Source organism: Ziziphus jujuba, chromosome 1, assembly GCF_031755915.1.
Source record: "Ziziphus jujuba cultivar Dongzao chromosome 1, ASM3175591v1".
Taxonomy (NCBI): Eukaryota; Viridiplantae; Streptophyta; class Magnoliopsida; order Rosales; family Rhamnaceae; genus Ziziphus; species Ziziphus jujuba.
In genome coordinates this window covers 5,235,313-5,247,585 of record NC_083379.1, presented here as the reverse complement: position 1 = coordinate 5,247,585, position 12,273 = coordinate 5,235,313, and the positions used below count along the sequence as shown (strand labels likewise).

The 12,273-nt window shown below is 35.7% G+C and overlaps 1 protein-coding gene across 1 annotated transcript; it reads left to right on the top strand.

Moving 5' to 3' along the window:
* Positions 1-11,769, top strand: LOC107412119 (cellulose synthase A catalytic subunit 8 [UDP-forming]). Its single transcript, XM_060813356.1, has 25 exons — positions 1-446; positions 572-668; positions 904-965; positions 1,194-1,250; positions 1,512-1,571; positions 2,162-2,218; positions 2,301-2,343; positions 2,697-2,774; positions 3,290-3,608; positions 3,679-3,832; positions 3,916-3,996; positions 4,145-4,196; positions 5,792-6,034; positions 6,634-6,710; positions 6,869-6,920; positions 7,011-7,164; positions 7,669-7,935; positions 8,032-8,377; positions 8,557-8,694; positions 9,166-9,291; positions 9,379-9,591; positions 9,689-9,947; positions 10,039-10,238; positions 10,376-10,729; positions 10,844-11,769. The coding sequence occupies exons 1-25, from the start codon at positions 345-347 to the stop codon at positions 11,429-11,431; spliced, it is 4,179 nt and encodes a 1,392-aa protein (XP_060669339.1). The 5' UTR covers positions 1-344; the 3' UTR covers positions 11,432-11,769.
* Positions 11,770-12,273: the final 504 nt, after the last annotated feature.

Sequence of the window (12,273 nt, the reverse complement as noted above, 5' to 3'; positions counted from 1 at the left end):
AGAAATGAATTATGTGAAAGAATATGATTCAATGAATGAATGCACATTTTATTATGTTTGGATCGTTATTTGGCTTTCAAAAAATAATAACTAAACGAAGCTCTTTGAAACGAAGGGAAACTTTGGTCAGAGGCCTATCACAAAGAGCCCAATCGGCTGAGAGGTGAACTGGGCTGAACCTTGATCGTAATGTTTCAGGACTCATATTCGGCCTTGGTATTGTAGCGATTGCCCGACCCGGATACGGCACCTCTGCAGCTCTGCGCACCGTGGGGGCGCTGGACAAGAACAGAAGGAACACCATAGCAAAGAAAGACAGAGAGAGAGAGAGAGTAAAGGCGGGCATGACGGAGACAAGCCCAAGGAGACTAAAGGGTCACAAGGCCACCGCTACATGCTGCATCCCCTCACGTGACAGGCCAGGCCTCATCCTCACTTCCGGCGAGGTATTCACTCTGGTTTTTTTTTTTTTTAATAAAAATATATTTATTTTGGTTTAGGTAATCTCAAAATGAAGGAAGTTATTGTATTTTTTGATGGGTGTGTAAAACGTTGATGAATGTACAAACAGGATGGCTGTGTTTGCTGGTTCGATATGCGATGCAAAGGTGTGGTGTACACTATGGAAGTTGGGAAGGAAGCTATATCATCTTTATGTTTCAAGTCAGGTTGGTATGCAATTCAACATTTCTTTCTTTCTTGCTTCATCTGAATATCAACCATTGGACGACATGGAAAAAGGGATTTCACTAATTTTTCTTTTTTCGAAATACAATAGTTTATATTGTAATTGACGTAAGGTATATCACAGGTTAGAAACTTATATGCTGACTTTTTATCTATGAATTCACAGCTTTGAGCTTTATTCCTGAAGTTTTAATGTCCTTTTGTTGCTCAATTCAGGAAATGAAAATATTGTATATGTTTCCTTGGGGAAGGAGGTGAAGGGCTTTGATGTGCATCTGGTAATGATTCCTCAGACTCATGAAAGTTTTGAACTTTTTGCAGTTTTGATTAGTTTCAGATTTCTTTTTTCTTGACCTTTTACCAACGGGTAGCTCAAATTAAGTTTTGTGCAACTATTCATGCTCTCCTTTCCTCTCCTCTCTTTGACATGGATATGCTGTTGTTTCCTGTATCTTTGCTATTGCGTATTTGTTTACGGACATGCTAATATATGTTGCATGCTGCAGGCAACTTCATGGAAGCCACTGGAGACCTATAATTATAATAAAGAGGAGATAAATCAGGTAGATATTGATAATAGTGTCATCAAGTTTAAGTAAGAACAAAAGTTCCCCATGGTTTTGGGGCCCTTTTTCTATTTTTTATTTTATTTACATTTACGTGACAAGATTTTCAGTCATCACATCGTTGTGGTGACATACCATGTTCCCTCAATCTTGTATATAAAACTGTGATATGGATGTTCTCCTCTGAGTGTGTAATGTATTCAAATAATCAATCCTTGTTAAGTTTTACAAACAGGAGCCTTTTTCCCACCTATGCAGATTGCTTGCAACTTCAAGTCTTCATTTCTTGCTGCTGCAGATGATGGCGGTGATGTTAAGGTTTTTTACTATCTATTTTACTTTCTGTTTTTTACTTTTCTTTATAGTAAGTATAACTTACACTGGAACATTATAGTGAAACTTATATAAATATGCTTTTCCACTTTGAATGGTTTATGCTGAAAATGCAGCCAAAGGACATATGTTTCTTACCACGGAGCTTTTAGCTTAGGTTGGTACTTCTCTATTTGGTTAAGAGAGAGGCCTGCTTATATCACCTGGTTTTATATCTTCGTTGATGCACATTGTTGCCACAGAAGCATTTCATGGATGTTTACCGGTGCATCGGAAAAGATTATGTTAGAGGGCTTAAGTTGTTAATCATGCACATGATCAGCATAAGTATCAAGGGAGAAAAAATAAGTGTTCATATATATACATTTATTTATATATGAGGTTTCAATTTGTTGAGAAAATTTAAGTGTGTCATGTGAAAGTTTTATTTAATATGTATTATATATATTCACATTACTATACAAGAGACTTTTGCTTTCTTTATATCCTGCTTATAGTTTTATGTATGTTTTTGAAGCTATAAGGAGTCAGAGTTCTATAAGTGCTAGTGTTGCTGACACTAATCTTTGTTGCAGATTATAGACATTCACCAGAAATGCCTCTATAAAACATTGAGAGCTGGCCATACAAGTGTATCCTTTCTTAGAAATATTGCCCTCGTTATGTGCTTGAGGTTTTTCTCTCTGTTTCTATAACCTTGACTGTATAGTATAGATCTGCAGCAGTTTGCAATTCCTTCCATGGCGACCTTGGGAAGGTATCTATATAAGATTTTTTAATATCTCTCTCTCTTTCTCTAATTCTTGAATACGTGCACCTCTTCATGTCATTGACGATGAATGATCTATGTCTAATGTATTATCAACTAAAAACTAGTTCATCTGCTTGCATTGCATTTTGTATCTGGCACATTAATTTTTGGTGGATTATGGCTATTATCAAGTTGTGGAACTATGCTATTTCTAGTAATTACAGTTCCTTCCAAGAATGACCTTCACGTTCTGTCAGAGTATTTATGGTCATCTTGTTCTATAATCTAATTGAAAACTTCTATCTTAATCTTTATATTTGACCCTTGACTAACATTTCTGTGTTGACCTTCCTGGGTAGTTATTACTGGAGGTCTCGATTCCAAGCTTGTGATGTGGGACTTTTCAAAAGGGCGCCCATTGAAAATTGTGGATTTTGGTAAGTGCATCAGCCTTTTACAATCTCTTCTTAACTGTAAAATCTCGTTTTGTGCTTTCAATAATTTCAATGCAACTTTAGTTAAAGTTACAGTTATTCCCAGTGTTTTCATTTAATTTTGATATGAAATATAATCTTAAGCCAAATTTTGTGGTCCTTGAACATTTGAACTCTTTGGCCTTTTGGTTTTTAATTAATGTGCAGTTTATTATTTCGACCATGTTACCGCTAATGAGTCTGTGGATTAGGAAGTGAAAAACAGGGGTGCGTATGATTTGATAATAGAAATTTGACACGCGGTTTAAGATGCCAAAAATACTAGCACCAGAGTCACATAAATTTCCTTTTCAGGATGTTATTATATGTTGTGACAATTGATTTAGTATCCAAATAAAAGTGCTCCTTGTTTAACCTCCTACATGAAATCCTGTTGATGATATATTTTAGGAAGCACAGATAAAAGAGTATCAGTGCTTAAATAACTTTTCTTTGGATTGTTTTTGCTGCCTTTCCAGGTTTGAATGATAGCAATGGTGGACAATGCTTGAATCCTGCTTTTGTCCATGCAATAGCAGTTCCGGATATAGATATGTTAAACAAATCAGAGAAGATTTGTGCTGTAGCAAGGGGTGATGGTGTTGTTGATGTGATTAATATCGAATCAGAACTTGCAATTATGAAGTCAAAAACATCTATAAAATCCCATAAAGGATCTCATACTAGGTCAAAAGACAGTAGTCCAACATGCAATATGGAATCCCCAGATCAAAATGGAAGAAAAAGAGTACATTTGGATTACTCATTGGGAGGTCATACTGCTGCAGTGTCTTGTGTGTAAGTAATGTACATTAAATGCAACTAAATTATCCTTGGTTCACTTGTTTGATGAGAATAAATTATTCAGGTCATTTTCGCTATTTGGGGAGAGAGGAAAGTTCATAATTTCAGGTGGAAATGATAAGTCAGTAAAGGTCTGGGATTGGTCCAGATTTTTTGATGCAGAACAAACCAATGGCAGTACTGATCTTTTACGATCAAACATCAATTTGAGCAAGAAAGTGAGATCTTCTTGTGTTATTAGGTAACTTAAATTTCAATTTCTTGTGTGTGTCTTCTTATGGACCTTCTCAACTTGTGGCAGGTCAATTGGCTTTGTACCACTCCAACTGAAACAGAAAACCTTGTTGTTTGTGACACAACCAAAGTAGTAAAGGTCTATTCTGTTTCATAGACGAATGCTGCACAATCATCCTGGCCAGAAAACCCATGTCTGACACTCTGGAGATTATTCCTTCTTTGATTGGTATTGTACCTTTGATGAATGCATTACTCATACCCTTAAAGGTGGTCATCCAAAGGTAATTTGGCAGGTTTTTGAAGAAGCCACTCGGCCAATTAGCCTGCATGTGCTTTCTTTTTCAGGTCTCATTACTGAATCGCATAGAGTTATAGATCTCATTAGTTTTAGCCAATTTTGGAATATTGGATATAGTCTATCGTTGTATCTTGTCACTTATGCTTGTAGTCATAACTTTATGAAAATTTCTAGAAAAATTTCTATGTTAACTTTTTATTTTTATTTTTAATTTTTTTTTTGGGTCATTTGTTTACAGAAATGAAATGGATTATGTTGTATTTATACAAATATAAGCTTGTGAAGCGCATGAAAGACATTGACGTTTCTTATAGAGAAATTACTTCATGTCAGTTTTGGGAATGGCTTAAAGATATATATGTATATATTTTTTTGATTGAACTACTGTGTAAATAATAAATTCTTAATTTCCGGCTACTTTCAATAATCATTCCTAAATTTTTCTTATAAAACCTGAACTCATGAATCATTCAAAGCCAAATATGAGAAAGTTGTGGATCAAGCAAAACAGTAAATATGAATTGGGTAGCAACAGATAAGTCTTTCTTGAAGTTTAAAAGTTTGTATTTTGGTTTTTGTTTTTGCTTCCATGGCAACAGAACAGTATAAAGTTAGATGCACACAGCATGGGAAAAGCTTACATATTAAGTTGGTAGCATGTTGGGACTGCTACTGCTACTATTATTTATAATTATTGGGATTTCAGTGATACATGTGAGTCAACATGTACTCTATAAGATACTAGAATTACCATATAATATCTTATTGTATTACCTTTATATTAACAGAGATCAAAAGCGAATATCATTATGTACAATCTGTACTAACATAATTATGATCTATCTTCTCTCTATTTTATTTGTATTCTTTGTTTTTGCTTTTTCGGTTAATCATCAAAGGCCGCTGAACCATCTAAGGTTGTAGTCTAGTTAAAGGGCTTAATCAGTTTAATAAAGATAGGTTCTTTTAGGTGATAGAGAGATATTATGCATGGTTGGATTTGTCACAATTGGATCGCTAAAATGTGCCATATGCATATATATTAAAGTAAAAAAAAAAAAAAAAAAAAAAAAAAAAAAAAAAAAAGGCGGCCGTTAACATGTTATTGGCAAGGCAACCAAAGAGCATTTTTCTATTTTTAATTTTTTCATTAATAATCAAATGCGTGGAGGTAATGTCTAAAAATTTAGATGTAAAGAGACTGTCAAAAAGAAAAAACAAGGAAGAGAGGAAGAGAGAGAGAGAGAGAGAGAGAGAGAGAGAGGTACGTAGGGGTGTTGTATTTACTATTTGGTGGGTGTGGAAGGAGGGGTTTGGTTTTCTGTGTAAGATAAGTCAGTTTGTTCAAGATGTACACTGCCCAACCGAAACGTTCCTTACACTTCCCGCAAAAATTTTCAAAAAAGTTTCTCTTTAGAGAAACACACCAAAACAATCAAAAATTACAGACGTTGCTTCCCATCTCTCTCTTTCTCTGTAAGATTCAAGAACAATGAAACCAACTCCTCAACCTCCTCCACAACCTTCCAACCACCATTCTTCACCACTTCCTTTCACCATTACAAAAATGCATTCACCACCCTCACACAAAGACCAACATACCCTTTACAGGTTTTACAGTCTTCCATATAAAACCAGTGAGAAAACCCAGATTCAGAAGCAGAGGGAGAGAGGGAAACCCTGTTCAGGAAAGCCGAAATACTCAAAATGATGGAATCTGGGGTTCCTGTTTGCAACACATGTGGTGAACAAGTGGAGTTTGATGCCAATGGGGAGGTTTTTGTGGCTTGTCGTCAGTGCCATTTTCCCATTTGCAGGGATTGTCTCAACTACGAACTCAAGGAGGGACGTAAAGTTTGCCTCCGGTGTGGCACTCCCTATGGTGGTACTTTCTCTTCGATCTATAATTTTATTTTCATTTGCTTTCGAAATGTTTCTCATGTTCGGTAAATGGCACTACTTGTAATAATTTCATTTTTTGTCTACTACCTTTTTTTTTTTTTTTTCTTCTCTTTTTTTTTTAAATATTTTTGACATATTCTATTTAATTGAGGCATCTAGATTAAACACTAATATCTTGCCATAGTTGTACCCATAATTTAAAAATACTACAAAATTGTTGGTCCTAGGCAAAGTATATTACAACATCTTGCCATTTGTTATAGCGTGCTTAGTGCGGAAATATTTAGTCATAGATTATCTTTCTCCATGCTGATTTTACTTGTGATCATGCATTTTAATTATAGAATTTAGGTTTCCAAATGGTTTATTTGGATTTTGGGAAATATTCAAGGTGGGAATTAGTCCAGTTTGACTTGTGATAATTGTTATCAAAACTATATGTTATGACTTACAAGCGGTTAGATAATTTGCAGAGGAGCTCAAACGAAGGGCTCTTTAATCTCCCTCTAAATTATATGACATGTATTGAAAACTTGAATTTTCATGTTTCTTAAGCCTTATACATCGGTTTGATTTCTCCAGAGAGCTCTCTGGCTGATGAGAAAACAGAGGGATCAGGCAATCATTCCACAATGGCATCTCACCTCAATGAACCTCAGGTAGGAATATCATTCCCAAGTTCTCTAATTCATATGCATTTCTGAACAAAAGAATTGGAGAACTTGTTTAAATTCGACCTTTCTTTTTAGATTTTATCTTTATGTATCTAACGGTAGTACCCTAAATTTACAATTTTTACTCATTTTGGTTTCCGCAGCATCTTGGAATTCATGCTAGACATGTCAGTAGTGTGTCTACAGTGGATAGTGGTAAGCAATGTTTTTTTTAGTTGCATCATTATGTTACATTAGTTAATTTCTTATTGTTAGTCATTAATATCTCACTGGTTTCTCCTGAAGAACTAAATGATGAATCGGGGAATCCAATTTGGAAGAACAGAGTTGAGAGTTGGAAAGATAAGAAAAACAAGAAGAAAAAGCCTGCAACTAAGACTGAAAAAGAGCCAGAAAAAGTGGCTCAAGTTCCAACCGAGCAGCAGATGGAAGAGAATCTGTAAGTAAACACTTTGGTTGAAAAAAAGAAAACTGATTTAGATCTTAAAATTTTAAGGGCCTTAATTCCCAATTTTTATTCTGGTACAGAGTCTTCTGAAACATTGGTAGAAGAGAATTACTGCAGGGGCCATAGTGTAGATTCTTTCAGAGTTATAGTTATCATTGCATATCAAATTTTCCTAGTATTTCAGACATAGCATATCAAAGTGTAAATGAATGTGTTTTCAAATAGAAGAGTCCAGTAGTTATTTAGATCTTTGCTTTTAACGGTAGTGTTTTCTTGGAGTTATACAGATTGAGTTATACATGGTATCATAAGATGATTTATTGGCTTATGAAGTAGTTTATGGACATAGTTATGTTTGAGAAGGCTACAGAGTCTAACATTTTAGTTAAGAAACGTGAATCTTTGATATGTATTTGTTATAATCTGTCATGTATAAGACTTGGATTTATCTTTATAAAACTGATGTACAGATGAGATATGGTGATGCTTTTTCAGGTCTCCAGAGGCTGCAGAACCATTATCAACTATCATTCCACTTTCACCTAACAAAATTACACCATACAGGGCTGTGATAATTATACGGTTGATTATTCTGGCCCTCTTTTTCCATTACCGTGTAACAAATCCTGTTGATAGTGCTTATGGTCTATGGATTACTTCAGTCATATGTGAGATCTGGTTTGCGTTTTCTTGGGTGCTGGATCAGTTTCCTAAATGGTGTCCTATTAATAGGGAGACATATGTTGACAGGCTATCAGCAAGGTTAATATTTAAATTATATGAACTGCAATAACAATATAAATTTGAGTTTTACTATTGAAGGCTTAGTTGAAGTGGTTATACTCACTGGTATGCCAGGTATGAAAGAGAAGGTGAACCATCTGAGCTTGCAGCCGTGGATTTTTTTGTGAGTACAGTTGATCCATTGAAAGAACCACCGCTGATCACTGCCAATACAATTCTTTCCATCCTGGCTGTGGACTACCCCGTGGAAATGGTCTCCTGCTATGTGTCTGATGATGGTGCTGCCATGCTTACCTTTGAATCTCTAGTTGAAACAGCTGATTTTGCAAGGAAATGGGTCCCTTTTTGCAAGAAATTTTCAATAGAACCACGTGCTCCTGAATTTTACTTCTCACAGAAGATTGACTACTTGAAGGATAAAATTCAACCTTCTTTTGTGAAGGAACGCCGAGCAATGAAAGTAAGTACCAGAAAATTCCTAGAGCTATTAATTACAGAAAACTAGTGATAGTTTGAGACCTTAATTTATATGGTTTCAACTTCAACAGTATTTTGTTTTGATGTCTCATATTAGAAATGTGTTATTCATCGTTTGAGAGAACCCATTAATAACATCTACTTTCAATTTTTTTTTTATAGAGAGATTATGAAGAGTTCAAAGTGCGAGTTAATGCTTTAGTAGCGAAGGCTCAGAAAACACCAGAGGAAGGCTGGACCATGCAAGATGGAACACCTTGGCCAGGGAATAACCCACGCGATCACCCTGGCATGATTCAGGTTATTGTTTATTTATTTGGTTTCTTAAAAATATTTCATAAGTAACTGTTTTGAAATGTTTCTTGTATATATCATTCCTTTCTAATGGAATCCTTCTTATTTGATTGATCTTCAAATTTTATCAAAGTTTAGCCAAAATATGTTTACAGCTAGACTGGAAATATATATATATATATATATATTTTTTTTAAACACCATTCGATTCGAAAGACTATGCTTTTAAATTTCTTATACTTCAAGTAACATATATAATCTTGAATGAGTAACACTATTTTTTCTCTCTTGCTTTGTATTTGAAGATAGATACAGAATTATCTTTTCTGGAGTGATATTTTCCTCTCTAGAGTGAATATTTTCTTTTTCCCAGTTTGACTTTTATTTCCATTAACCATCAGTGGATTTCACTCTTATGTTTCTATCTGCTCAAGGCTTAAAAATTGAATTTTGACATTAGATCATTCTCCATTTCAGGTTTTCCTCGGAAGTACTGGTGCTCAAGACATAGAGGGAAATGAACTTCCTCGACTGGTCTATGTCTCCAGAGAGAAAAGACCAGGGTACCAACACCACAAGAAAGCTGGTGCTGAAAATGCTCTGGTATATCTACTTACTTTAGCGAAAAAGAAAAATGATTTCAGATGGCTAAATTAAAGTTCACTTATACTTGAATTTTGGGTCATGTAGGTGAGGGTGTCTGCTGTTCTTACTAATGCTCCATACATCCTTAATCTTGATTGTGATCACTATGTGAACAATAGCAAGGCTATTCGTGAGGCTATGTGCTTCTTCATGGACCCACAAGTTGGTAAAGATGTATGCTATGTTCAGTTCCCTCAGAGGTTTGATGGAATTGACCGCAGTGATCGATATGCCAATAGGAATATAGTTTTCTTTGATGTAAGTTTTTAATCAGCTTGCACTACTTTCACTGGTTTTAGAATATAGAGCTGTAAGAAATTTGGAGTTTTGAGAATACTTTTCTTTCTATTTACAGGTTAACATGAAAGGACTTGATGGCATTCAAGGCCCTGTATATGTGGGAACAGGTTGTGTTTTCAATAGGCAAGCACTTTACGGTTATGGACCTCCAAATTTGCCAACTTTAAAGAAGCCTTCGTCATCCTGCCCTTGGTGTGGTTGCTGCTCTTGTTGCTGCCCTTCTAAGAAGCCTACTAAAGATCTCACAGAGGCTTACCGAGACGCCAAACGTGAAGAGCTCGATGCTGCCATTTTTAACCTCAAAGAAATTGAAAGTGAGTCCATATCCTTTCCTATAAAACTGGATTTGAAAGCATTCTACATCGTTTTCTAAAAATACTAAATACGTTTGGTTTTCTCGTGCAGATTATGACGAGCATGAGAGGTCAATGTTGATATCTCAGACAAGCTTTGAGAAAACTTTTGGCTTATCATCCGTATTCATTGAGTCCACTCTAATGGAGTACGGAGGAGTGCCTGATTCTGTCAACCCTTCCACATTGATCAAGGAGGCAATTCATGTCATTGGTTGTGGTTATGAAGAGAAGACTGAATGGGGAAAAGAAGTAAAGACATTTATTCTTATTCCCAATACAAACTACTTTTTGCATATCTTTTAGATTTTAGAAGCATGTAAAAATCTTCGTTTTACTGCATAACCTATTCTTTTTCTTAATACGTTCTTTGTACTCTGTCTTGTCAGATTGGTTGGATATACGGGTCAGTGACAGAGGATATTCTAACGGGCTTCAAGATGCACTGCCGTGGATGGAGATCAATTTACTGCATGCCAGTAAGGCCTGCATTCAAAGGTTCAGCACCCATTAACCTTTCAGATCGTCTGCACCAAGTTCTCAGGTGGGCACTTGGATCTGTGGAGATTTTCCTCAGCAGACATTGTCCCCTTTGGTATGGCTTTGCAGGTGGTCGCCTCAAATGGCTTCAACGAATGGCATACATAAACACCATTGTTTATCCATTTACATCTTTACCTCTCATTGCTTATTGTACATTGCCTGCTATTTGCCTTCTCACTGGAAAATTCATCATTCCAACGGTAATATTTTCTCTGTTTGTTTTCATATTCTAAAACACGTTATCAAAAAAAGCTAAACTTTGCATAATCCTTCCATTTCAAGTCAATATTTACTTGCTGTGCATGGTTATGCAGCTTTCAAACCTGGCAAGTTTGTTGTTTCTTGGCCTTTTCCTCTCCATCATTGTAACAAGTGTGCTTGAGTTGCGTTGGAGCGGTGTTGGTATCGAAGACTTGTGGCGTAACGAGCAGTTCTGGGTGATTGGAGGCGTTTCAGCTCATCTTTTTGCTGTCTTTCAAGGGTTTTTGAAAATGCTGGCTGGTATTGATACCAACTTCACTGTCACCGCCAAAGCAGCCGATGATGCAGAGTTTGGCGAGCTCTACATTATAAAGTGGACCACAGTTTTGATTCCTCCAACAACCCTCCTCATCATCAACATGGTGGGTGTAGTTGCTGGATTTTCTGATGCACTAAACAAAGGATATGAAGCTTGGGGTCCACTCTTTGGCAAGGTTTTCTTTGCCTTCTGGGTGATTCTTCATCTTTACCCATTCCTCAAGGGTCTCATGGGTCGCCAAAACAGAACTCCCACCATCGTTGTTCTTTGGTCTGTGCTTTTGGCCTCTGTTTTCTCTCTTGTATGGGTCAAGATTAATCCATTCGTAAGCAAAGTAGACAGCGCAACCATTGCTCAGAGCTGCATTTCCATAGATTGTTGAGACATCATAATCATGACAAAGTGGATGAAAATTTTATACCACCACATTTTCAGTTCCATATGGACTGCTTTGTTGGTATTTCTAGTTAGTTTAGAAACATATCTGTAATGATTTTCCTTTGGGATTTTTTTTTTTTTTTTTTGGGGGAACAGTGAGTGTGGAAAGGTTAAAGCAATACTAAAAAGCAATATGGATGTAAACATTGGGTATCAATTTTTTTGCTTTCGCTATAAAATCAAAGTGTTGGAAGAATGAATTGGCTTCGCTACTGTATGTTTCTTGTCGAAAATGGTTGCTTGAAAAGTAATGGTTAGCTTGTCACTTTCGTTATTTCCATACCACCTGACGGACTTCGTAGCCGCCGTTAGTAGCGAATCATAAGGTAAGATTCTCAAGTATGGTCCCCATTTTTATCAGTTTTCTATTACATCGTTGTTACCCTTAGAATTATTGACTCTCAATATATATATATATATATATGTATATATAATTTCTAGAATTCTTGACATAACTCAAAACGAATTGTATCCGATCGTGTTACAGATACCATATTACACAATCATATGCGATTATGTAATCCAAAAACACATTTGTCCAGGCTATATTTATTAGACAACTCAGTCATAACCGGAAATACCAAACTTATTGTTGATTTCTTAGCAAAAACGGGGAAAAAAAAATCACTAAGAATTGGATGAATCTGTGTTTGATTCAATTGATTTTTTATTTTTACCCTCAACTCAAAAGAGAAAAACACTTGGACTGATTCAATCGTTTTTTTTTTTTTGAAAAAAGTTAGGGTTACTATGGAGTTTTTGGAAACTTAGGTAACATTTAGTATA

Coding starts and splice junctions, on each gene's coding strand:
- LOC107412119 (XM_060813356.1), top strand. CDS start 345: ATGACGGAGACAAGCCCAAGGAGACTAAAGGGTCACAAGGCCACCGCT. Junction 2,775..3,289: donor ATTGAAAATTGTGGATTTTG/GTAAGTGCATCA, acceptor CTGCCTTTCCAG/GTTTGAATGATAGCAATGGT. Junction 9,592..9,688: donor GGAATATAGTTTTCTTTGAT/GTAAGTTTTTAA, acceptor TTCTATTTACAG/GTTAACATGAAAGGACTTGA.